This window comes from Drosophila willistoni, assembly GCF_018902025.1.
Source record: "Drosophila willistoni isolate 14030-0811.24 chromosome XR unlocalized genomic scaffold, UCI_dwil_1.1 Seg143, whole genome shotgun sequence".
NCBI lineage: Eukaryota > Metazoa > Arthropoda > Insecta > Diptera > Drosophilidae > Drosophila > Drosophila willistoni.
In genome coordinates, this window is record NW_025814056.1 from 4,020,370 (window position 1) to 4,042,974 (window position 22,605).

Here is a 22,605-nt window from a genome sequence, read left to right on the forward strand (position 1 = left end):
GTAAAAAAGTTTTCTTTTACGCCTGTCATTTTGAAAATCTAGAAACGAATTGATTGAAAGACAAAGTTTAATTTGAAAATTGACTTTATTGAACTTAAGTTTTGAACTATTTCGTAATCATCTAAATAAAAATATTTTAAAGGATGAGAGGAGACCCCCATTTAAAAGCTCACCAAATGGTATTCCCTTTTCGGCGGCTCTGTCTAAATCTTTTGTTATGTGGTTTCGATTCATTGGAATTGATTGTTCTATATAAAGCAAAGTGTTCTAGGAAATCAATCAGTTTTGGATTCAATCCGTTTGTTGGCTTCTAAATAATTTATGTCGAAATGTTTTTATATTTTTTTTGAGTGTATATACTTGGCAGCTCGCTGACTACCTGACTTTTGTATCTACGTACTCATGTATGTGTGAGTGTGGGTGAGTGGGTGGGCGGGTTGATTGTGTGTGGAACAGGTGAGTGTTTATAATATGCATGCCAAAGTGTGGAAAGTGAAAAAATCTAGAGAAAATACATGCCAAATATACTTATACGATATAAATATAATATATTTTTGCATATATGTCTATACATTTGCCAAGTCAAATTGGTATGTGTTTGTGTGTGTGTGTGTGTGTGTGTATGTGTGTGTGTGTTCTTTGGCTGCCAACTGTGCGGCAGTTTTCTTGGGGAATTAAATTCAAACACTGATGCTGTGCGTTATGATGAGAAAACGCCGACGTCAATGCCAAACGCCAATGCTAACCCAAAAGCGTTGCTGAAGCTGAAACCCAATTCAAGTTAAAATCCGAAAAGGAACTTTGCCAAATTGCAAAAACCACAAAACCAAAACAGTTCGTCGCCTGCTGCTGTTGTTGCTGCTGGGCTGACGGTTTGCCAGTCTCACGTATTGTCAGGGGGGAGGAAAGTCGAAAGAAAACAGCCCCAAGAAACCAAACGATGGAAGAGTTTGCAAAATTTCTTAATAAACTTTAATGACTGCGGGTGTGTGTGTGTGTGTTTGTATGCATGCATGTATGTGTCTCTGCCAAATCATCGTATGTGTGTGTGTGGGTGTGTGTACCTGTCACTTGTCTCACTCAACTGCAACTGCAACTTTGATAGACTTGGCTAACCTGCTGGCTGTCTGCACATATCGCCTAAAATTATGCAACGACTTGTCAATAAACTATTCCCGTTCAAGTGTACGGCCATAAAAAGCTTGGCCGGACCAGCACCAGCACCAGCAGTAGCAGCATCCGTGCTCCGTATGCGGGCTTCAGACAGCTGGATTCGACTATAATTTACTTGACCCTCACGTAGCAACATCACGCACGGCACCACAAAAAAAGGAGCAGCTCCAATGGTATGCCAAAAAGACATGCACAGCAAAGTCCTCGGGTCAATTCGGGACGTTTCATGCATTACTTATCATATAGCATCAAATAGATACTTGTATACAACGCTTGGGATTTTGTGTTACCAAATTCCGTACTAAATGCATTGCTACCTATACATATGCAGAGAAAATAACCAAAAGGCATTTGCCATTTCATATTAATAAGAAAACATTAAAATGTGTGTCAAAGATTTCAAGCAAAACATATGAATACCTGGCAATAAAATCTTCTGGCCAAGTTCTTTCGAGTTTTGCGTTCAAAATGATCTTCAGTAAGCAGTTGAAAATATCTGTATGAACTTCAAATTTTCTCTAGTTGTAATTTTGATTTTATTCTCGTTATAGGATAAGTCTTATACATTTTCCGAATGTATGTATTTGTTGATTGAACTGTATAAATAGGTTTAATTTGACATTGCCGAGTAAACTGATTTAATTTTAGCATTATTAATTCTACACATTGCTTATTTATGACTACCACAAAATCATAAATCATTTTAATTAAAACAAAATAAATATGTGGCAAATTTTTCCTTTTGATTACATATTTCATGAAGTTCAGTTTGGTGGGCGCTTAATTAATAGCGCAACGAAGTGGATATACTCTATATATTTATAGCCAATGGTATTGTTGAGGGAATTCGGGCCTGGAGGTAAAATCGTTCTTGAGCAGTTTTCAAAGTTAAAATCTCGGTATTGGGTGGAAAATTCACCTCACTTTCCCCCCACCACAGGTGACTTTAAGATCAGTCTAAGATATAGACACACCTCTTGTCTATGCCCCATTAATAAGCAATTTCGTATCTGGAATTAAACTTTAATTTAGAATGATAATAGATGACTTGTTACCCAATGTTTGAGGACAATTCGACTTCTTGTTGGGTTGACTTTGCTTTTGTCAAGCCTTCGTTGGGTTGTCGTTTTTTCGTTACTTTTTATATGGACACTGTGGTTTTTCTCCGTTTAATGGAGTTGGTCATAAAAATTAAGGCAAAAGAAAAAATCAACCAAGCCAACCGAACCAACCAAGCCAACCTTAACCGCATCAGCTCCGCAACGCCCTGTCGATGGGTCGATGGGTCGGTCAGTCGGTTGACTGTTGGCCAGATGAAGCTGGAAATCGTTTTATTTAACTGCTGCTGCTGACTTGTTTGCGCAAATTAACACATTTATTTATGCCACAATTTGTTGCTTAAATATTTATCGAAAATAAAAAGGGACTAAAGTAACATGAAAAAATTTTGCGTTTATTTCATTATACAATAAGTACATCATACACATATACATATATATATATATATATATTTATATACATACCTATATGTAGGTATATATAAATACATATATATAGACGATTTTTTCGGTAGTCATATCACACACATATACGATATGGCATACATACACTGAAGGGTATGCAGCATAATTGAGAGTAAATTATCGCAGGATTTGAACTTTTCCTGCGTTTTCCTGCTTCTTCTCCTGTTTCTTTGTTTTTTTTCACTTTATTTTTTTTTTTTGTTTTTTTTTTTAGTTTTGTTTCTGTTGTGTATTTATATATATAGGAAGTGCTTAGCTGGGATCTGCTTAACCGAGTAAATTCGCTAGACATAGAGATATGAGCAATGGCAGAAGCAGCCAAATGCTTAGGACGGCAACGGCGCCTGCACGGCCCTGCAAGGGTAGCTGTTCCGTCTCCATACATAACCGAAACTCATCATAATCCAGCCGAGTGATGGCACAATAATGATTGAGCATACACAGTCCCTGGCAGGGTGAACCGGTCTGATATCTTACCGCATTGGCGCGATGGTATCTGCAGGTAAAAAAAAAGTACACACACACACAAACAAAATAAAATAACAAGCAATAAAATGTTAAAGACGGGAAAATCCCCATAGTACTTATTTAGGTATACACACACGCACACACACACATATACATGTATGGATAAAAGTTTATACCGGTTACATACCTGCTAAACCATGAGGCATCGTTACCGGTAAAACGCTCGGCAAAGTTATGCAGAGCAATGGCCGATATCTCGGCCAATCCGTAGTAATGCGTAAGATTATATTCGGACTGCCAGAGTGGCTCGTGAGCTCGATTGGCCAAAGGTAAATCCAGCCAGAATTGTGTATAGTCCAAAACCTGGCCGCTACCCGTATCGAATTTGTATAGCCGCAGAGCTGGATTATTTGAGGATCCAATGCCAGCCTTTTGTGGCACAATGGATGGGGCAATCATCACAAATGAAATTGGCTTGCCTGCCAAAGAAAAATGCAATGGGATCTTTTGTGATGATGATGGGCAAACCAACCAAAAACAAATCGTACCTTGCTCATCATAGACCAAACGAAAGGTGTCCGAGTGTAAATGGCCAAAAAACTGACCCTGTATAACAGAAGCATATCGTCTCACCATATCCAAATAGCGGCGATTGTTGCGCTCCGTGAAGATTAACTGATTATGCTGTGGCCCCAGGTGACGTTCGTCGACCCCCGGCGGCATATGTCCAACTATGTAGACCTGTAATTGAGATGTGAGAGTGATGAAAAAGAAAATGCATTTGCTACCCCTCCACCCACAGCTCCCAACACAGCTTGCTTCCTCCTCCTACTTCTGCTCATCAATACGAAATGAATTCAATTTTCTACTACAATAAGAACAAATTAAATATTAAAATTAATTAAACAAGAATATTGCCCATGATGCTTATGTGTGGCACATAGGCATACAACTATGTGTGTGTGGGTGTGTGTGTGTGGGAATGTATGTGTGTGCTGTTGAGTATTTTGTCAAGAGTGTTCAGTTATACTATTGTATATTTGTATGTAGATGACAATCGATTCATGAAATGCATGCAAATTTAAATGAAATACACATTTACTTGTTGATGTTAAAAAAATAGTAATAATAATAATAATAATGATTTCTGCATTCGACAATTATCAATTATTCCAATGTCAATGGGTTAATAATTATTTTCTCAGATATCTTACAGTCTCTTGTTTATCACGCGACTTGCTGAGAATCTCCTCTAGCCAGAGCCATTGCTGTTCAGCTAATTGCTCGTCCTGGGCCATATTGGTGGTGCTTCTACTGGAGGCTTTCGGTTCGGCAAAATATTCAGACGGCCAGCGGAAATTGTGAGATACTTTGGCATCAGCTTCCGGTTCAGGATCATGATCGTGTCGCATAAAATTCGTATTGAGAGCAACGATACGTAGACGACTCTTTGTCTGTTCGATGGAATAGAAGCCACCTTGTTCAAAGGTGACCAATGCTTCGGTGGGTAACCAATGGCGCCATAATTCGCCCATTTTTCTATAACTGCCGCTGCCATCCTCATGGCCCAAAACCGGGAATATGAATTGCGATGAGAAACTCCGCCCGAGTAGATCTGTTATGTTACGCAAAATTTCATGTTGCTTCTGCTCGGACAACGGTTGAGCTGAATGGGAAAGGGCATCGCCTGTCCAAAGAACAAACTCAACATTATCGCCCTGTTTGGCCTTCATCGATTTCACCGCCGATTCGATGAGACTCCATGGACTGTCGCAATTGTAGTGTCCAAAGGGTCCAGGCGATTCGAGGGTCACAGTGGATGTGGAACTGGATGCAGCTCGTGTTAGCTGCCAACAGCTTTTGTAGATGTCGCCTTGCGTTGAATAGAATGTGTCCAAGTGGAGGTCACTGATATGCCAAAAGTAGCCTGCAATATAGAAAAAAAGAAAAATAAGGAAATGGCATCAGTTGCAATACTGATTACTGGCCGTCGGCTGTTTAGATGTCGGGCAATTCCTCTCTGTGAAGGAAAAGCCCACGCCCAGGCCAGGCATTTGCTAGCCGGATGGCTGTGAAAACCCCGTGTGAGAACGACAACCCTCTGGTTGGTTGACTGACCTAAGAAGAGATGAAGACATTCTACCTGGATCGGGGACTCGGCCGTCGGCTTTCGGCCTAGAAGTCAAAAAGTCACTTGATCGTCCGGACATCAGTTTCATTTGGCGTTGGCATGCGCATTGATCAGTATCAACACAGTTTTAGCCTCTGTCGAACAGTCGAGGGACAAGGGGAAGACAATAAAGGTGAATTTACATGCTCAGCTAGCGTAGCTAGAGGCCAGGAATATGCATATGCGCTTCGGTTTTGGTCTGAGCCTGACCCTGCTGCTCATGCTCATGACCATGTCGGAGATGCTGCAGCAAGTCCACGGTAGGCAGAAGCTATGCGGCGAGGCACTTAACAGGGCGCTCGACCTCATTTGTGTTAATGGATTTTCACGCAGAATCAAACGAGACCGTAAGTATTTTGTACCATATTTTGGTTTTGACTAACCAACTCAACTAACTCAAGTGAAGCAGACAGCGAATGGAGCTCCCAATCATTCCGGAACATCGACCAATCATCAAGATCAGGCGATACTACGTAAATGGATGGCATTCCTTCACAAAACTGAACTCGCCGAACGCCAACGTTTGGCATCTATGGAATCTGACCGGACATTTGGTGGAACGAATTTGCGTCGTCATCGTCGACGCATTGCACACGAATGCTGCAGGGAGGGCTGCACCTACGAGGACATTATGGAGTACTGTGCCTAAAATGGCCTAACATGGATTGGTGAGGATTGAGCAGGAAATGGCGAAGCAAAAACCAAAAGACATTTTGCAATTCATTTTTTTTTTGAAAACACTTAACCCTAACAACAAAAACAAAAACTGGAAACAAAAAGAAAAAAAAAAACAAAAAAAAAACCTAAATATAAATGTAATATTCTCAAATAATTCAATGTAATATTCTTAATGGAAGCAATAAAGTTACTCAAAAGCACACAGCAAACAATCGAAAAATGAGGGGAATTTCTTTTCTTTGTTTTTACCCCAAAAAGAGGGGACTTTGCCTCCCAAGTAACCCCTGCTGTGCTCTAACAAATGAAATGGAACGAATTCGCCCTTGCATTCTCTTCGAACAATAACGTAGAATATGAATTTTTAATTAGATGACGCTGTGATTTTAATGATACAAAATATACAAAAAAAGCAATTGTTAGACGTGATCGACTAGAATGTACCCAGCAATTGTTTAAAAGTCCTCAGTGACCCTCAAAACGAAAATGAAAGGAAAACCCTTTAAGCCATTATTTGGCCTTGATGCAAAAATGTGTGCATACGATTGGGTCTTATCAATATATTAATCATTATCTGCATACATAGATATACATACGTATTTATATAGATATATACATATATAACGTTATGTTAAGAAAAACAAATAAAAACTAGGGCCTGAAAATGAGATAAGGCAAACCAAACAGGATAAACAGGCAACTGTGTTATTACACCAATTTGTCCTGTTCTTTCCTGTCTTGTCCTATCATGTCCTTTCCCTTCTTTCTTTCCTTCCTTTCCGTTCATATCCTTTGCTTTGCTTTCGTGTCGTGTCGTGTTGTGTTTTTTTTTTGTTGTGTTGTGTTATGGTGTGTAATGCATGTTCCCAGGTTACAGCCAGCCAAGGGTATTAGAAACAACAAATGAGTGAAAGAAAGCATAGAATCTTCAGCATCCTTGCTAGCATCGTCATCATCATTTCTATACCCTAAATTTATAGAGTGAAATGGTTTAGTGAAGAAGTTAAAATGCTTAAAGATATTCCTGAGCCGAGTCGGCTGACTCAGAGCTCGGAATCTAGACGAATAATTTGTGAATCTCTGTTGTTTATTTTACAATATTCTTACTTTAAATATATCTTAACTCCTAAAAGAATGAGCAAGACAGCAAGATATTATGGCCTATACATGTATGTTTAAAGTCTCAAAATAATGGTCAGTTTCCCACTTGTTGAAGGGTATACAAATTGTCTGCACGATAGCTTGCAAAATTTACTTAAATTTTCTTACTTCTTAAAGAACCAAGATCTGTGCGTAATTATTGTATTTAGCTCGAGGTTTCATGTGAAATAGGTAAACAAAGACCAGACAGTGGGTCCGATAACGTCAGCTGATATGCGTAAGGACCCCCCACATGGAGGCCGTCATCGCAGAGGCAAAACAAGCATCCAACAAACCACCCACCAACTCACCCACTTGGCCACCGGCAAGGCACCCAGGGCGAAACTGACACTTCATCTAACGCACCCTGACAGTATTCAGACGCAACAGTTGAAGCACTTGCTCATATAAAGTGCCTTTGCTCCGTGCCGTGCCAGAGCAGTTGTGGTTTGATAATTTTCGAGTGGACACGATTGCAAGGAGCAATAGAATAGCAGAGCATAACAGCACAGAATATACCGAGTCATGCAGTTGGAGCACTTGAAAGTCATCAGTAGTCAGCTCTCCGGACTGATACTGTTGCTTCTGGTGATCGATGTGAATAGCGTATTGCGCCTGTGCGGCGACGAATTACCCACAACACTTGAAAGCATTTGTCACATGGGTCAATTTAAGGGATTCAATTCGAAATTGAAGCGTGCCATGGGTAAAGAAGAGTCACATTATCAATTTATTAGAATGCTAGAATTGTATGAAAACTATTGTGCTTCTAGATGAAGAGAATGGCTTTGATGTGGAAACTAATGCTCTTGCTGTCTACGATGATGCATCACCATCACAGAGAGATCTTCAGCTAGACATTGAAGACCATTCCATGTTGCACAGAATGTTTGGTTTGAGTGAGAGTGGGCAACGATTGGTAAGTACCAGACGACGACGATTTGGCATCTACGATGAGTGTTGTCTCAAGGCGTGTACCTATGGAGAATTGATAAGCTATTGTCGCATTTAAGCAAAAAACAATAAACAAAAAAAAAAAAAAAACTAAGAACAAATGCATTAATTAACCTTTAATAATTCAATACCCCAATTCAACTGTGGATTGTATAATTGTGAAATTCTAAACTTGTCGAAATTAAAAACCGACGACATATTCTTGTATACGTGCATGTAATTATAATAAATATTAAATAATTAATATGAAAATAAATAATATATTTGTAGTGCTGCATACATACATACATACTATATCCGTATGGATTGTTAACGACTTATTAACTACTAATTAATTCCTGAGGCAAAAGGTCGCCATTTTATCTCAAACTCCCTTAACGAACCAAATTCAACATTTTTAATTCTACTCATTTTTCATTTCGATGGTAGAGAATCCTACTTACTTTGAATACTTTAAAACTTTAAGAGGTCCAAATTATCAAATTACCAAATTATCCTATTTAAATATCCTTCAAATGCTTAGCAATTTTGTGACATGACAACAAAAACATTTCAAGGAATATTTACATGATAGGAAAGTAAGAACAAGTTTTTTAATTTTCATACACTTGTAGAGGGTATTATAAAGTTGTTTAGATGTTTGTAATGCAGAAAAGGCGAACGACACCACAAACTATATATAATCTTGATCAGCGTGAGAAAACAAGTTGTTATAGCCATCTCTGTCTATTTATATTAACTTCATTAGAAATCTAATTGATATCGATTTGACAATTCGTAAGATCGGACCACTATAATAAATGTCAGAGAAAACAGCACTCTAAAAGCCTACTTTATTGAGAAATATCTCAATCGAAAAAAGTTAATAATACTTAATACAAAAATGTTTATGAAAAAAAAACCTATTGAAAAGAAAAATTGATTGAAAGATTTAACGATAACTCTTTCTTGTTTTTAAAATTAAAATTTGGTAATGAAATTGGGAAAATTACCTTTCAAATACCCAAAAGACATCTGACTTTGAGTCTTGTGAATTTAAGGTGACTATGTATAATCTGTTGCTTGATAAAGTAAATTGAACATAAAGGCTGAAAATTATATTTTCTATCCTGAGTTTTATGATAATTAAAATTATGAATAAGAGGAGCGTTTCGAAAAAATGACAAATATCATTTGTTACATTTTAAAGTTAAATCGTCATTAATTTTGATAAATTATCATTTTGGATTGAGAATTGTACAAATTTAGCTTATGAAAGCAAACGACAATTGTTTACTGTCAAATGGAAACATTTGCAAACTTAATTGAAATTAAAGATTTAAATGGACTTAATTAGAGAACTGAAAACTCCTAGTAAATAGGAATCATTTTCGAATTATGTTCAAATATAATCTTATTTAAATTCATTCAATATATTTGTCAGATGACATAACATTAGAAACTGCAAATGATCCCATCCAAATCAAATTTCATCGAAATTGAATCATCAATCAACCGATTCACTTTTTGTGCATTTACGAAAATATTCAAGTGGTGTTTTGTTTATCGATTTATTGGCTTAGAAAATGTATATAACAAGTGTTGTTCCCATGTCTATAAATATATATATATATATAGATATATATATGGATTTAAAATCTGCTTTTGCCAAAAGCTCTACTAGTTTTTGCTGAATATCATTAAATACATTTTTTATGGGGTTAATATACAATACAATAAGATTAATCATTAAAGACACTTAAGTGTTTCATTATAATAGACAAAAAAATCAATGCAAATCTATATAGAGGAAAATTCATTGTACAGGGTAGTTCCAGTTCGGTGCTCATCGGTGGGATCCATTAGCTGACTATCACACACTCTCTCTCTCTCTCTCTCTTTCTCTCACTCTCTTTCTCATTCTGTCTGTCTGTGATTCATTTTATATTCCTCTCTACATGGATATGGAGCAGTATTCATTGAGATAGCTGACAGGGCAGGATTGCTTGCAACATCTATCCACAATGCCCTCACGCCGTTGGCGACGACGGAGAGCTGCCAATGAATTGAAACCTTCCTGATAGTATCGTCCAGTGTTTAATGGATAGGGCAGGAATTCCGATGAGGATGCAGACAATGATGAACCAGATGATTCTTTTTCCTCAATAAATTGCAATGGATCCAATGGGTCGATATCAATGTTGGCTATATTGGATTGGATTAATCATGATCATATTCACGATCCGGTATGTGGTATATGTTAGATGGGGTTGGATTGGGGCTTGAAGAAAAACTAAAACTTACATGAGCTACGCTTGCCCGGAATGATAGAATTGAATTCCCGGCATACCATGGACATCATTTCATTAAGCCTGGCGCTGCATAGAACCACATTCTCATTGGATAAAACTGCATTCGAGCTGGCACTGGCATTTGCGATAAAAGCCAATACCGTGCAAAGACCGAGGAGCACAAAAGCCAGCGATGAAAATGGAATTGCCTTGGTCATGGTTGTCTTTAGTTTATGGTTATGCCTCTGTGCTAGTGCTAGTAGTTGGGTCCTTGCCTCAAACTGAATTGAAACTGTTGCTGTCTTTGACAATGGAGCTGGCTTATATACACCGCAAGACTACACACCCATACAGATACACACACACACACACACACACACACACAGATACATACACAAACACACTCACAAAGGATGTGCGTCTGGTTTTGGGTCTGGCTTTTGCTCTAGCACTTGGGTCTCTGGGTCTGGGTCTGGGTCTGGGTCTGGGTCTGGGTCTGGGGCAAGTCAAACTAAATACATGTACATACATCTACTTGGGGTGTCAAATTGTGTTAGAGGTTATTGGGACAAGTTGAGTGCATTTTCAAGTAGCACTGACTGTGGGCTCCAGCTTGCTAAATTCGTTCAATGTCAACGTTCACTTTTTTCAGCTGACTTATGCAAATGCTTATCGAGGGAATCGAGGGCAGATGTTATTGTTGGGATTGGGATGGGGATGGGGATGGGGATGGGGATGGATTGGGGGAAAGGCGAAAGTGACAAATGGTCGTAGGTAGCTGCCAGGTGCTTCTGATGGGTGGGCGAGAATCGTGTTGGCCAATTAAACAATTTATGTGCAAAAAAAGAAACGGGGAGGGCGGGGGAAGACGGCGACATTATCAACTACGCCGGAACTAGGAGCCTCGTGTCGAGGTTCGCCGCGAATTTAAGCTAAGACCTTTTACTTTTCTCTTTGCATTTATGAATAACAAATGAGTTGTTATGCTGTTGTCGTGTCCCCCATGCTCATTGTTGATGTTGGTGCCCCTTTCCCGCCATCAATTCCCCGCATTCTACTTACCAATGCGCGCGTGGGCGTCTGGTAGCCAGGTTAGGGAGAGTGTTAGGCAGGCAGTTAACAACCAGTTCAACTTAGTCATCATCTTGACGTAAATTTTCTTGATAACTTTTACAAAGATGCTGACGAATTCTCTTTGCACTGTCTACTTTTATTCATTAGTCAAAGTTTTGTGCTGCATAAATAAATAAGTGATTACGTATACGAGTAGTAAACAAATATACATATACATATGTGAATACAGTATTGAGTAATATATATATATATATATATATCTATGTATATATGTTATGTTTGTATCTTTTTGGGTGTGGGTGTGTGTGTGTGTGTGTAGTTTTGTTTTGTATTTTTTTTATCGCTGTTGCCGCTTTTGCTTCGACTCCTTATCGTCCTTGTTAGTCGGTGGCTGTAAACAATAGGCAGCCAATTCTGCATAACTGCAGGAATTACGGCAACATTCATCGTAGATACCCCGACCACCCTGTCGACGTTGACGACGAGTTTTGATGAGCACCTCAGTGCCATAGAAATTCGATAGTAATGGACTGAGGGCATATGGTTCCGGTGTTGCCATTGGCATTGTATTATAACCAAATATACAGACAACATCCAAGGTGTCGGATAGGGCTTGACCGCATAGCTTTTGGGTGCCAACATGAAATTGATGGGATTGCACGGCCACTGTCAGATATATGATCACCATTATGGGCACCATGGCCAGCATCAATTGCAAATGTAGGCGAGCTCCTCGTGCTCCTCCTTTTCGCGATGAGCCATAAACTGCACTGTTGTCCACCATTATGAGTGTAAGAATGCGTTTAATAATCGAACATCTGCTATTTATACGAAAATTCGCATCAGATTCAGTAGTAAATAAAATCAAAAAAAAAATAAGAGAAAAAAAAGAGAAGGGAAGAAAACAACAAATAGAGACAGAGTCTCTGTCTGGTTTCAAGTGGCGAGTTCAATGCACTTTTTTGCTGCATAAATTGGGGATACATATGTATGTATGTAGGATGCGGCGGCCCAAAACTCTATCTAAACATAGATTTAAGCCATTGCTAACAGCAACAACAACTCATACTCCAAATTCATATTCACATTCACCTTCATATTGGCATCCCTTTACCACTTTACCACTCCATTAATCCTTTCGACTGGGCTCGCCTGTGCCTAGGACTTGTTACTTTTAGGTTAAATGGCTATGACGGCTGTCGCCTTCGATTAGTGGCAGGGCCTCATTAGCATACAGGTGAAAAGTATGCTTCATTAAGTAATTGTTGCTGCGAAAGCTCGACGATACCACATCTATCAATCGATATGGGAGTCGATAGTTCTTTGGCAAATTTGTGAGGCGACCGCAACAGTTGGTTGCCAACTTTGCCGCAGTCGGTTGTTTTTATCAAAAGTTCAGTTCGCTTGAAATCTATTCAGTTCGATTCAGTTCAAATCGAATCGGTTTGGTTTATCTATCTATTGCTTTCTCTCTCTCTGTCTCTCTTTCTCCCTTTCTCTCTCTCTCTTTGCATCTCTGTCTCGTCGAAAAAAAAAAAGGAAAATAAAAATAAAAGGAAATAAGCGAAATATTATCACAAAATGGTGCTCGATATTAAAATGTGCCGCTTTGACAATGTCCCCTGGGGATTTCGACTTGTGGGTGGCTCTGACTATGAGTATCCCCTAACTGTGGTTAAGGTTAGGCACGAATCGAATTCAATTGAAACAAATTGAGTCGCTATTCTCACCTGTCAACCACATACAAAAACCATCTCTTTTTCTCTCTAATTGTGTGTTTTTGTGTGTGTGTGTGTGTGTGTGTGAGTGTAGGTGTAGCCACCTGTGCAGGAAAACTAATCACAGCAAACCAATGATGACAAAACAACAATGTTGTTTATTGTTTGGAAAATGCCTGTGCAAAACTTCTTAATAGATTGAATTTGAAAATTTCTCATTTTCACATATGTACATACTTGCGATCAATTACGTAACAATGTGTGTGTGTGTGAGTGTGCGCCACAGTGTGTGTCTGTGACAGTTTGTACGCTCTTGTGGTACATATATGTATGTATTTCTGTTGCAAAATTGGCAAATTTGTTAAATTAAAGTAATTCTCATCAGACACGCTTTTCGAATGTTTATCTAATCGACAGACCCATGTATTTTTGTGTTAATGAGCCACATAATGCAACAGCAATAAATTTATTCAAATTTTAATTGTGTTTTAGTTTTAGCATTGTCGTTGTTGTATCCCCTTCCTCTTCTTGTTGTTGTTTTTCTTTTTGTCTGTGTCAGTATTTGTCGTTTTGTACATTAACAGCATTTTGTAGTTACAAACTCGTTGACAACAACCAAATTTGTATATACATATGTAAGTACTTACAAAAGTAGATACAACATACATATATGTTTATATATATATATAAGCAGATATCAACGGAAAATCGCAGGGAAGGCAAAAATTTTAATTGGCAAACTGTAGATATATACACGCACTCAATGCAGAACGAAGCACCGAGGGTTGCCACCAAAATGTTGAGTTCGTTCTTAAATATTTGAAATCTACTCACTTCGATTCAGTTCAAATTGAATCGGTTTGGTTTACCTATACATCTTTTTGTCTCTTTGTAACTTTGTCTCATCATGAGAAAAAGAAAGAAAAGATAGAGTATCTTAAGACACCATCCTATGAAAGCAAATCGAGCTGCATTGAGAAACATTGTAACATATAAATATGTTAATATGTATAAAAATTTTCATTACAAAGATGCCAATAGCAAGTAGATCCATTGGTTTTTCACAAAAAAAAGATAGATCTAATATTAAATTTTTGCATCAATTGTTCAATTTATCGTGGTCTGTGGAGTCTATGAAAATTTCCTAAAATCGTTTTCAATTAACTTTCTCTTTCACACATATGTATGTATGAAGTATCTACAGTTTATCCTGTTGCAATCAAAAGTAATTATTTGATTATTTGAATTCATTTGCTTTCCATTATATTTATAACATCCAAATTGCTTTTGGGAGCATTTTGTAATAATTGCTAAATGAAATTTTGTACAAATTTTTTAATGCAATTCACACTAAAAGTTGTGTTGTTTGTGAAAGAGAGAAAGAACATTTTTGAGAAATTGATTTGATTTGGCAATCAATCAGATTGTGTAAATCTTATGGGGTTAACTTTGTTATCAATCAACCCCCTCATATGCCCTCAGTTTGAATTTTACATTCACATTGGACACATTGACTCGGCAGTTGGTGGGGATTCGGTTTTGGTTTTGGTTTCGGATTCGGTGTGCGGTTCGCTTCTTAGTTAGCTAAATTCTCTGTTTTGTTGACATTTGGCGCGTATTTTATTTTTATGCACGAAGCACGCGACTGTTTAGCTAATAGTTGAATCTATTGCATCCGTATCTGTATCTGTGTAGCTGTATTTGTATCTGTATCTGCATCTGCATCTGCATCCGAATATATCATCTCTTTCTATTTGATTGTGCTAGGTCACTGAGAACAGCATTGCGGATGAGGCTGGGCTACGGGTTGAGGATGTTGTTGTACGTATCAATGATACGGCTGCCACACCGCTAACCCACGATGAGGCCCATCGCCTGATTATGAATAGCGGGAGTGTCTTTTACTTTGGTGTCTACCGGTAAGCTGGTCAAAAACAATTTATCACTGTGCGACTTGCAATTTACATTTTTCTTTTCTTTTGTGGCTCCTCTGGGGGTTTACAGGGAGAACGAGGAGAATGAACAGGATGCCAAAGAATGCCTTAAGAAATTTCCCGTTAGCGAGAGTTCGTTGACCAAATCACCGACACCGCCAACGGAAGCCATAAATGCCCCGACTACGGAACCGGAGCCAAAGCCAGTCCCAGTGCCAGGTCCAGTTGGGCCAGCGTTGGACGAATGTCTCCGAGTCATGTCGGAAGTGCATTCGGAAGACAACGGCAAGGATGTGGACGAGGATGTGGATGTGGATGTGGAAGTGGAAGCACCAACATTAACTGGACCTGGAGCTGTAGTTGGAGCTGAAACTGGTGCATTGTATTTGCCCGATTTACCCGATCGGCCGTGTTCGGCGCTGTCAGAGCATGCGGAAATTAAGCTGGTGGAAGAGGAAATTGCTGCCGTGCTGTCCGGTGAAACGGAGGTGCTCAAGGAGCACAATGTCCTCGGGTGCGTTAAAAGTGGACATACCGTTAAATGAATATGCCAAAGGCTAGCTAGGGCTTTAACTGCATCTATATCATAGCGTTAATTTCTATAGAATTTTCCCCAAGCCGGGCGTATGCATGTCCAGCGATGTGTTGCGCTCCCTTAACGAGGAGGTAACGAAAACCAAACTGGAGAAGGACAAAGAAAATCGCAAGTGGTCCACATTTTTGCAACGACCCAATCGTCCAGTCCCAAAGAGCAAACAACAATTGGAGGCCGAAAGGAGGGCGGCAAATGCCTACAAAGTCACGATAGTCAAGTCTGTTCCACGTGACAAGTCGCCAATGGTGAGTGGGTCAACATATCAGTATGTACATATGTTTGTGTGTATGTGTGTGTAGTTTTATGTGTGGGTGTATGAATGGACATGGAATGGTCGCATGTGAAATTAATTTAAATGTTGCTGACAGCCGGAAGTCAAACCGACACCCACACCAAAGGAAGCAACACCTTCGCCACCCAAAGAGTCAACGCCACCAGGCCAGCCAGTTGAAAATGTGGACGAAGAGGTCGTCGAGGAGCCATTGCCGACGGACAGTGAGGTGCCAAATTTGGAACAATTGCCAGAAAATGGCCAAAATGGCGAGAACAACGACGAAGAGCAGTTAGAAAAGGCAGATGTGCAAAAGGACGTGCTGGAGGATACAACAGAGCCAGAGCCAGCCATTGCTACGGAGACGCCTACGGAGCTGCCAGTGGAGGGAGATGTGGCAGTATCTGTAGAAGCTGAAGCCATAGAGGATATAGAATCCACACCACCATCACCATCAACCATTACCCCACCCAAAACTGATGAAGAACTTGCTCTCGAAAAGCAACTCGCCGATGTGCAAAAACAGCTGGCGGCACTCTCCTCCCTACCATCGACCATACAATCCACGCTGGATGCGGTGACCAAACAACTTGCCGATTTACTGCCCACATTCAAGCTACAGCAGCAGAAAGAGCAGCCGTCGCCACAAATCGATGAGGAGGGTCAGGGGGAGAACTCTGCCCCTGGAATGCTCTCAGAAAATGCAGGTGCAAAAAACTATGGCATCGGCTACAGTAATTAAATTTTTCTAATGGCGCATTTTGCGTATTTCTTTTTGCCTCTTTTTTACACACTCTTCCCTGTATGTCTCTGTCTCTCCCTCTCTCTCTCTCTCTCTCTGTTTCTCTGTCATACTGTTCTTTTTTGCATCATCCTACACCATATAGCCGTATCTATAGCTGAGGCTGACAAGCCAGCGGGGCCATGTGAAAATAATGAGGATAAATGCGATGCCAATGACCTGGAAGTGGCGGAAATTTCGCGCTCAAATGGCGACAATCGCCAAGCAGCAGAGGACAAAGAGTCGGCCCAATTGGAGCACCAGCAGCAGGAGCTTAGCGAAGAGCAGAGCTTCAAGAAGCAAAAGGTGAGTGCCAAAGAAAACGATAAAAAAAAACAACACACAAACACGAACAAACAAAATGCAATATAAATATCTACATAAATATAGATTTATTGTTTCTGTATCAAGGACAAGGCACTGTTGTCCTTATACCCTTTGCCAACGAAATAGACTTTTGATAAAATGAAATTATTCCGAAAAAATACTTTTGTATTAGACCATCTACTTTACTCAATATCAAAAAGAGGATTGTCGTATCTGGTAGAGTCTTAAATAAGCTAAACGCTTTACCCACACAACTTTAAGTTAATTTTTGGCAAACAACTTAAATAACATAAATAACTTAAATCCCAAATGAAAGGAATTTTGTCCAGAGCTAAGTTTAGTTGAGTCTTATATAAAGTGTATTCAAATTTCAGTGTTGTTTGTTGTCCTTATTCAGTTATTCGGTTACACTTTAAGCTCTTTTGGCCAGCTGCGTCTTCTCTACCTTTCTGTCGCTCTTTCTTCATTTTTCTCTTGTTCGCGGTCGTCCTTTTTTCTGTCTGTCTGTCTGTCTGCCTGTCTGTCAGTGTGTCCACAAATCAAATTAACTAAAATGCCATTTGGTTTTTGTCTTTTTCTACTTGCAGCATAATGTGCGCTTCCAAACGTAGTTAGTTAGCTTTAATCGAGTTTAAATTTTGACAAATTGCCGCCAAATTATTTTGTACTAACTGTTAGTTAGTTGTTAGTTAAAAGTTGAATAAAGTTCAGCCCTGAGGCTCTCACTGTGCGGTCGCAGCAGAAAAATGCAGAAACCAAAAGACAATTAGTGGAGTTCCTTTCCTCACCACCTCACCACCCATCCAGTTCACCCGCATCCAAGCCCATACCCTTACGGACTTCTTCATGCCATTACCAGTCTTTTGGACACACTCTCTCTCTCTCTCTCACTCCCTCTCTCTCACTCTTTCTCTCTCTTTATGTGTGCTTCTATCTATATTCTATCTCTGTCTGGTACTGGTTCTGGCTCAACAGTCTCTCCTGTCCATACGTCTTCCCACCTCTCCAAAAAATAACAAAAAAAAAAAAAATAAAAAATCATCTAACTATTGCTGTTCCCTCTTTCGCTGCTATATGCTATGCGATGACATGACGATGGTCGGTCATGCCAGAAACACGATGTCATTGAAGAGCTCGAGGAGCATTTGGTGCGCAACAAAAACCCAAAACGTTCAAAACGCGCCTTTGGCCCCCTTGTGCCATCATCTGAGCGTCCATTGGTGTTGCCTGGCGGCAGGCGTTGGTATCGTCCCAAGGATGCCTACAATGATGAATTCATAGCCGAGACACTGAGCGCTCAGGCGGAGCTTATAACGGGCACCACATTGGGGTGGGTACTACATATAACAACAACAAACAAAAAAGAGCAAAAAAACAAAAAACAAAAAAACGAAAGCAAAAAAATGAAAAACCAACTCAAAAATTGTAATGTTTGGTCATGTTTGCTTTTTGGCCCCCAATGGCCATGGTCAGAGTTTACTTTCATTGCTATTGCTTTGCTGACCATACCCAAACCCATATTCATTTCTTTCATGCTCATACTCATGACCATATACTCATTCTGGTATTCATTTTCTCATCTTTCCATGGAACTCGCTTACATCGACGCACCCATAAATTTGCGCATTAGTAGATGCCCATATGAGAGTCCATTGCTGGGCTATGATTCCAGGTACCACAAAAAAATCATACACACACACACACACACACACACAATGGCTGCACTTTCATTATCATTATCATAGGAGTTGAAACGTCTGTCTTTAACTGTCTGTCTATTTGGCTGGCTGGCTGGCTGGCTGGCTGCCTGCCTGCCTGCCTGCCTGAATGTCTCTTTCTCTCTTTAGTCTGTCTCTTTTTCTGTCTGTCATGGCCTGAAATTGATTTGACTTTTCCCGTTCGTTGTTTCATCCTGTAGCCTCTTCCCACCCCTGCAAAAGTCTCCAACTTATCTTCGTCCATTTCTTGGTTCTTTATGCATGCCTTTTGCCTTATGGCTTTCGTTGCTCTCATTTCTTTTGTAGATTGCATTTTGGAATCGTTTGTTCAATGGCGAGCATATAACATGCCAGCGTTTCAGGTAAGTTTCCGCTGCGTTGCGGATTTAAGAGAGAGTTAAGGAGATGAGGATACCAAATTGGAGGTGCAATTTGGAGTTGGAGCTGGAGTCGGAGTGCGGCTCCATCTTAATGAGGCTAACAACTTCTCTGCTTGATATTGCTCTTGTTTCTGCACTCTATGTGTGCTTGTGTCTTCTTCTTCCTTCCCTCTCTCCCTTTCTTTCTTTCTTTCTTTCTTTTCCGTGTACTTGTGTGTGTGTGTGTGTGTGTGTGTGTGTGTGTGTGTGTGTAAGCGACTGTATTTGCCCGCCCTTGCCTTGTACTTAACCGCTGGGGGAATGATTCTGCGTCCTGTGCATTTGCTGCTCACGTCCGCAGGGAGCTGCAGGGTCTCAGCCTGGCCATGCAAAAGTAAGTTGTCACATTGGATATTTCTTGTTTTTGGTTCATTGCATGTGTCGCTCCACAGGGAAAGCTAGCTGTTAACCCTCTACCTACTAACTACTCCTCCGCATACCATCCACCACTGCACCACTGTCCGCATACCATTTCACTCACTTTTCTTTCGTTACTTCCATTTTCCATTAGAAATCCCAATTTTAAGTTGCAATTTTCTTCTGCTCTTCCACCAACCCCCCTACCAATCGCTCTTCTCTTGTTTTATTTCAACAGGGTCAATTTCATGAAGTACCAGAAGCCGGAGCGTAAAATCGATCTGAATCGCAGCGAGGTGTACAAATACCTCAATCCTCATTTGGATCGTGCACCCGTGCGTGGCATTGAAGTGCGTGCACCTATGGTAGCAGCCGAATCTGATATACGCCAGTCACTGCAATCGTAGAAATGATTGATATACATACATACATATACCACACACATATACACAAATGTATTTGAATTCAATATATTTAAATTCAACTCATATCCCTCGATTACCATGTAAGCAGCTCAACAAAATATAACAAAAACTATTGATAAACAGAGCCAAAACTATATACAATATATATTTATATATACTTATACGACATACGATATATGTGCATGTAAAAGTATTTATCATGAGTTGTATTCATGTACATACTTCCATACATACAGACATACATATGTATGTGGAAAACGTGGGGGGTAAAAGTAAGGAGTCCTTGTTAAGAGTCCTTGTGGGTGCGCTTGACTGCTACTTTGCCGTCTGAATTTTGCATTGTCAATGGGGCGCCCTAATGCGATATTACATAATTTGTGTGCAACAAGGCGTATGTGTAATGTGTCGTGAATCGAAAGTCTTGCATATCCTCAGGCGTTGGCTGTTGCAATTTTCTTTTGCATAAACACGCGACGACAGCTTTGGAGCTAGTGTGAGTAAAATATACATGGGTAAATGGTTCGTGTGCGTCTGTTTATGTGCGTGTGTGTGTGTGGGTGACAAGCTCTTGGAATTTGCATTTATTAAAGTAAATGAATTGGCTTGTAACAAAATGAAGCCAAAATGACAAAATGGCATCACAATAAACCCGTATTCATATTTAGTTATGAGATACAAAGAGAACAAAACACACACGAAACACACGACCACACTCACACACACAAACACAAACACAAACATAACACACAGACAAAAACAAAAACAAAAATTTAACACACTGCGGAATCACAAATTGTTGTCACGTTATGCCGGAACCGAGCTTGAGTAGTCGACGAAATGATGAACCGGAGGGGAGGGCCTCGCCAAGTAGCAATGCGCAAATTTCACTTGCCCAATCCCATTCTCAATTTCAATCCCATTTCCAATGTCAATGACAAAAACACTGTATCATGGGCCATTTCTTCAGACCCTCATCGGATGGCGGCAATAAAAACGCGCCAACTTCACGCTGCGTTATATACGTTTTGCGGTTTTTACGTGTTTTGTTGAACCAACTACGACACCGATTTCGATTTGTACACCGTGACATATGTCCACAATCAACGATGCGTTGCGATGCTGATAGGCGGTCGTCTCGTCTTGGACTGTCACAACATGCTGGCATGTTGACTTGATATTATCAATGCCGTGTTCCCATGTTCCACCACACATTTTGTTGCCATAGTCCTTTTTGAATGGTGAGTCAAGTTGAGTTTATGCTTCCCCCGTATGAAATGAGTTTTTGGGACAGCTTTCGTGTGTCCATGTGGCTGGAAGCTTGAGTCAAATGGCATTTGAGTGAGTCTTTATTTCGCTTACAGTCGGTAGGTGCCAAGTCGAAATGTTATTAAAGATGGTAAGCTGCAAAGTTAAAAATGAAATTACCATTTCTACTACTTCTTGGCAAAAAGTTTGAGTTCTCTTTCATTTGTGGGGTGCTTAATTGCTAAGCCTTGTTAACATTATCTTTAACTTAATAAATTCAAACAATTCAAAGTGCTTTGAATTTGATATTCAAATTGTGTCTTATTAGAATAGAAAAATACTTCATATTTCGATTTTTTTTTTTGACTACAAAGCAGGCTTAGTTAATTTCTTCAGCATTTGATTATTTCTATACTTGATTAAAAGAAGACACGAAAATTACTTTTCCAAATCGGGTTTCAATAAATTACAAAAACAAAAAGTAGGGATATCGCCGTCTATGAGTAAAAATATGATAGCTGAATAAAAGAAGGAATCATATCATCACGAAAAGTCGTGACCAGGGTGGCATTTTCATTAAAAAAAGAGTGCTCGAAAAGGTGCATATACGATTTGAATTGGTTTAAAATGCTGGGTGGTTTTATATTGATAATGAAAAAGTGAAGAATAATGCGAAATTAAGAATATATATATACATATATATACGATATACTATTACTTTGACGATAATATCGCACTGACGTTTGGGATCGCTCTCGAGATCTTCACTAGATTTTTAAACTACCATAAAGTTGACATCATAGTCCATTGTTCTTGTATTTTGTGAAATTTTCAAGGCTCGAACTCAGCCAACTTTTTTATGAGTTTCAAAAGCTTTTCAACTTGAGCTTTTGTCGAGCTTGATGGGATTTGTCCTCAAATAAATCGTAGCATACTTTCGAGGTGCTATGAAGTTCTTACAAATTTCTTTGCACCATAATGAAAATTCTCTAAAATTCTTACAAGCCCATAACTTGCGAATCTGTAACTATGCCAATTTAACTGATGCACTTTGGTTAAGCTTTCGCTGATTTTTGTCTTGACATATATATATATGTATCTATAAGGCTTAAAATATAAGAAGATTAAATATATTGTTAGTCAACGTAGACTTTTAAAAGTAACACCCATGGGCATCGTCTGCAAGATTGTTTTTTGAGGTTTTTGTGTGCTATGTTCTGGTTTAACCGAGTTCAAACACAGCTTTCTTGTCTTTCGTAAGCATTTGGTGGCATTTCGTAAATATTTTACCAGTATGATTTGTAAAGAGGTATAGAATGCGATAGCAATCATATTTTATGACAACTTCAATTTTCGCTTATATATATG

General features: G+C 39.4%; 5 protein-coding genes across 11 annotated transcripts; 2 read left to right on the plus strand and 3 right to left on the minus strand.

Annotated features, from left to right (window-relative positions):
- Positions 1 to 2,905: 2,905 nt before the first annotated feature.
- LOC6645219 (acid sphingomyelinase-like phosphodiesterase 3b) lies at positions 2,906 to 21,119 on the minus strand. 3 transcript variants are annotated; one of them, XM_047011862.1, is made up of 6 exons: positions 21,031 to 21,119; positions 11,436 to 11,607; positions 4,379 to 5,091; positions 3,713 to 3,905; positions 3,352 to 3,643; positions 2,906 to 3,192 (listed from the first exon to the last, which is right to left on the minus strand). In XM_047011862.1, exons 2-6 carry the CDS (start codon positions 11,515 to 11,517, stop codon positions 2,964 to 2,966), a joined length of 1,509 nt encoding a protein of 502 aa, XP_046867818.1. In that variant the 5' UTR covers positions 11,518 to 11,607; positions 21,031 to 21,119; the 3' UTR covers positions 2,906 to 2,963. The 3 variants fall into 3 exon arrangements, with proteins under 3 accessions (XP_046867818.1, XP_046867817.1, XP_002067978.3); XM_047011861.1 differs by having other exon boundaries at positions 21,015 to 21,119; XM_002067942.4 differs by having other exon boundaries at positions 20,772 to 21,119.
- Positions 7,574 to 8,244, plus strand: LOC124460625 (probable insulin-like peptide 3). Its single transcript, XM_047011864.1, has 2 exons — positions 7,574 to 7,855; positions 7,923 to 8,244. The coding sequence occupies exons 1-2, from the start codon at positions 7,675 to 7,677 to the stop codon at positions 8,159 to 8,161; spliced, it is 420 nt and encodes a 139-aa protein (XP_046867820.1). The 5' UTR covers positions 7,574 to 7,674; the 3' UTR covers positions 8,162 to 8,244.
- On the minus strand, positions 9,670 to 10,676 carry LOC6645318 (probable insulin-like peptide 2). The gene is made up of 2 exons (XM_002067945.4): positions 10,387 to 10,676; positions 9,670 to 10,287 (listed from the first exon to the last, which is right to left on the minus strand). The coding sequence occupies exons 1-2, from the start codon at positions 10,589 to 10,591 to the stop codon at positions 10,037 to 10,039; spliced, it is 456 nt and encodes a 151-aa protein (XP_002067981.1). The 5' UTR covers positions 10,592 to 10,676; the 3' UTR covers positions 9,670 to 10,036.
- LOC6645319 (probable insulin-like peptide 1) lies at positions 11,737 to 12,306 on the minus strand. The gene has a single exon (XM_002067946.3). It carries the CDS (start codon positions 12,229 to 12,231, stop codon positions 11,785 to 11,787), a length of 447 nt encoding a protein of 148 aa, XP_002067982.1. The 5' UTR covers positions 12,232 to 12,306; the 3' UTR covers positions 11,737 to 11,784.
- Positions 13,002 to 20,104, plus strand: LOC6645320 (titin). Of its 5 annotated transcripts, XM_023177432.2 has the most exons (9): positions 13,002 to 13,127; positions 14,933 to 15,084; positions 15,170 to 15,613; positions 15,705 to 15,939; positions 16,063 to 16,672; positions 16,853 to 17,052; positions 19,098 to 19,153; positions 19,512 to 19,544; positions 19,806 to 20,104. In XM_023177432.2, exons 1-9 carry the CDS (start codon positions 13,029 to 13,031, stop codon positions 19,972 to 19,974), a joined length of 1,998 nt encoding a protein of 665 aa, XP_023033200.1. In that variant the 5' UTR covers positions 13,002 to 13,028; the 3' UTR covers positions 19,975 to 20,104. The 5 variants fall into 5 exon arrangements, with proteins under 5 accessions (XP_023033200.1, XP_015033273.1, XP_023033198.1 ...); XM_015177787.3 differs by lacking the exons at positions 19,098 to 19,153; positions 19,512 to 19,544 and adding an exon at positions 18,186 to 18,403 and having other exon boundaries at positions 15,690 to 15,939; XM_023177430.2 differs by lacking the exons at positions 19,098 to 19,153; positions 19,512 to 19,544 and adding an exon at positions 18,186 to 18,403 and having other exon boundaries at positions 15,690 to 15,939; positions 16,865 to 17,052.
- Positions 21,120 to 22,605: the final 1,486 nt, after the last annotated feature.